The 2401-nt window shown below is 49.0% G+C and overlaps 1 protein-coding gene across 1 annotated transcript; it reads right to left on the reverse strand.

The window, feature by feature from the left end:
- Window positions 1-775: 775 nt before the first annotated feature.
- TEOVI_000590200 (RNA-binding protein, putative) lies at window positions 776-1798 on the reverse strand (the record flags this gene model as incomplete). Its single annotated transcript, XM_067223473.1, has 1 exon — window positions 776-1798. One exon carries the CDS (start codon window positions 1796-1798, stop codon window positions 776-778), a length of 1023 nt encoding a protein of 340 aa, XP_067079574.1.
- Window positions 1799-2401: the final 603 nt, after the last annotated feature.

Raw genomic sequence — 2401 nt, forward strand, 5'->3', positions numbered from 1 at the left:
AAAGCGACAACAAAAGCCACCCAAAACAAAAGCTTGGGGGAAGGGGGATTTGAACAAAACAAGCAAAGCAAAGGGGGAAAGACATAAAATCTGGTAGAATAGAAAGAAAAAAAAAGGAGAAAGGAAGACAAACAGAAGAACGCAGAGCTACGAAAGACAATGAGTCTGCGCACAGACAGAAGACGGCAGCGGGCACATAGTAAATAAACCAATGCAAAAACCCGCTTGTGCCTTTCCCACTGAGAGGGTCACCAGAAACGGCACACGAAAACATACGAAATGAGAGGAAGTACGACAAAAAGAACACATGAAACAAAGAAAAATGCCATAAACATGTGGGGGCCTTCCAGGACGCGGGGAGCAAACAAAGGGGAATACACGAAAGAAAATGGAGGAGAAAAAGGGCAAACGACTCCGGTAATCCAAAATGGTATGGTGTACGCTGCGCGTCACTCCTTTTCTTTTCTTTTCTCCACTCCAAACCCTTTTATTTCCATCATTCTCGCATTTACTTCGTCAGTTTCACTCCCCACGCACGGACACAAATATACACGCACACACCTCCCAGTCCTAAGGATAAATTGACGATCATCATCTCACAATCCCTAACAAAGACGACGTTGGTGGTAAAAACAAAAGACGACAGCAACAACAGATACACCAACTCCATTAAACGGTGGTCATCTCCTTTCAAAGACAAGTCTTCCCTACACCATAAGTACTCACAGGTGGACACGAGCAGCCCGCCACTCCTCATTTTGCAACCAATGATGGTTTAGTTTGGGCTCATGAAGTTGGTGGTTCCGATCATCCGAGTCGTCGGGCTACTGAGAGCCGCGCCGCAAAGGCTGCCGGTGGTTGGGTCCGAAGCACCCAGGGGTGTAAAAAAGGACGAAACGCTGCCCTGAAGGATTCCGTCTCGCACCGGATTAAGAGGCATGTATGACTGAAAGCAAAGCGGCTCCATAGTCTTGGACGAAGGATGGTACTGCTCGGGTTGAGTTGCTGAATTCGACTGTTGTACCCGCGGAATAGTCATCGCCGGAACTGGTTGGGTTGTCATGCTTAAGACGCTTAACTCCATGGGGCTGCTGCTTCCACAAGTTTTTATGTTGCCAGTAACGATGCCACCTGTGTCACCCTCACTAAGCACTACCGGCGGCTGTATTGTTGAGAGTGCCGGGGCCCAACTAGCTGGCACCGTTTGCACAAACTGCTGATTGCCTACGGGAGCCGCCATAATGCCGGGCGCTGCTTGTATCATATGCATACGACCTCTGTCCACAAGTGCGAATGTGGCAGGGTGATGCACTGTCGTTTCTTGCGGCCGCGCCATTGCTGTTAGTACGCTGTTTCTTGAGTCGAATGGGTGTACAATGGGGCAGGGGACAAGGCTCGAGGTAGTCAAGGAGATTTGCTCCACAGCACCATCGCCGAAGCACGGCCCGCTCACTTTGGGTGGAGCAGAGCCCGGTGGTGCTCTCGGCCCTGGCTGACGCACGGATGTTGAACCTGCTGCCTGTGAGTACTTCCTGGGCCCAGTGGCTTGCGTGACACGAAGACGCTTATTGTTAATCGAGTATCCATTCATCCGCGACATCGCGTTCATCGCGGACTCTACAAACTTGTAACGAACGAATCCGTATCCTTTAGGGTGATTTCCGTTCTCGCGGTCGCATATGATACGAACAGAAACTAATGGTCCAAAAGGTCTAAACAGCTCCTCAAGGTCTTCCTCCGTCACAGGGGTTGGGATGTAATTAACAATGAGATTGCGCGGATCCTGGTGCGTTTCCATTGTCCTGCTTGTGTGGCGGAGACGAGAACGTGCTTCGATCCGCTATTTCCTCGTTTTGACTGCTGCTGACGCCCTTTTATGGAATTAGTGCGCGCGATGAGTGTCCCACTTCTCTCCACACGGCACAAAAATCCCTTGATGTATAGCAGTTTAAGGGACCCAGAAAGACACTGCAACTGGGCTCGAATGTGCTGATGGACCTTACTTCTTTTCCCTCCTTTCTTCTCTACCGAATGTACAGATACAAATGACGGGAAGTATCCCCTTTCTATCTATGCTAACCGGTAGTTGTATCCCTTCGACAAGTCCCCACCTTTTCTCTCTTTGGTGTTGATTCTCCTCCCTTAGTCGTTGCAAACAACTTTAAGAGAAGAAAAACAGTAGACATGATTGAAACGGATTGTTTAGAAAGGTAGCAAAGCGTTGGTGGAGTAGCGAATATCATGAAGGTGCAAAGGCAGAAAAGTGCGAGTTTAAGTTTATTTGGTTTCGTGTAAGAAGAAAATGGTGCAGTGACCGCATCCCACAGCCATCTTTGGCAAATGACGACAGCAGGGTAGCAAATGAACGGCTTCGGAGAGGGGGGAAATACAAAAAAAAAAA

Source organism: Trypanosoma equiperdum (assembly GCF_001457755.1).
Source record: "Trypanosoma equiperdum strain OVI genome assembly, contig: ctg_1880, whole genome shotgun sequence".
Lineage (NCBI taxonomy): Eukaryota > Euglenozoa > Kinetoplastea > Trypanosomatida > Trypanosomatidae > Trypanosoma > Trypanosoma equiperdum.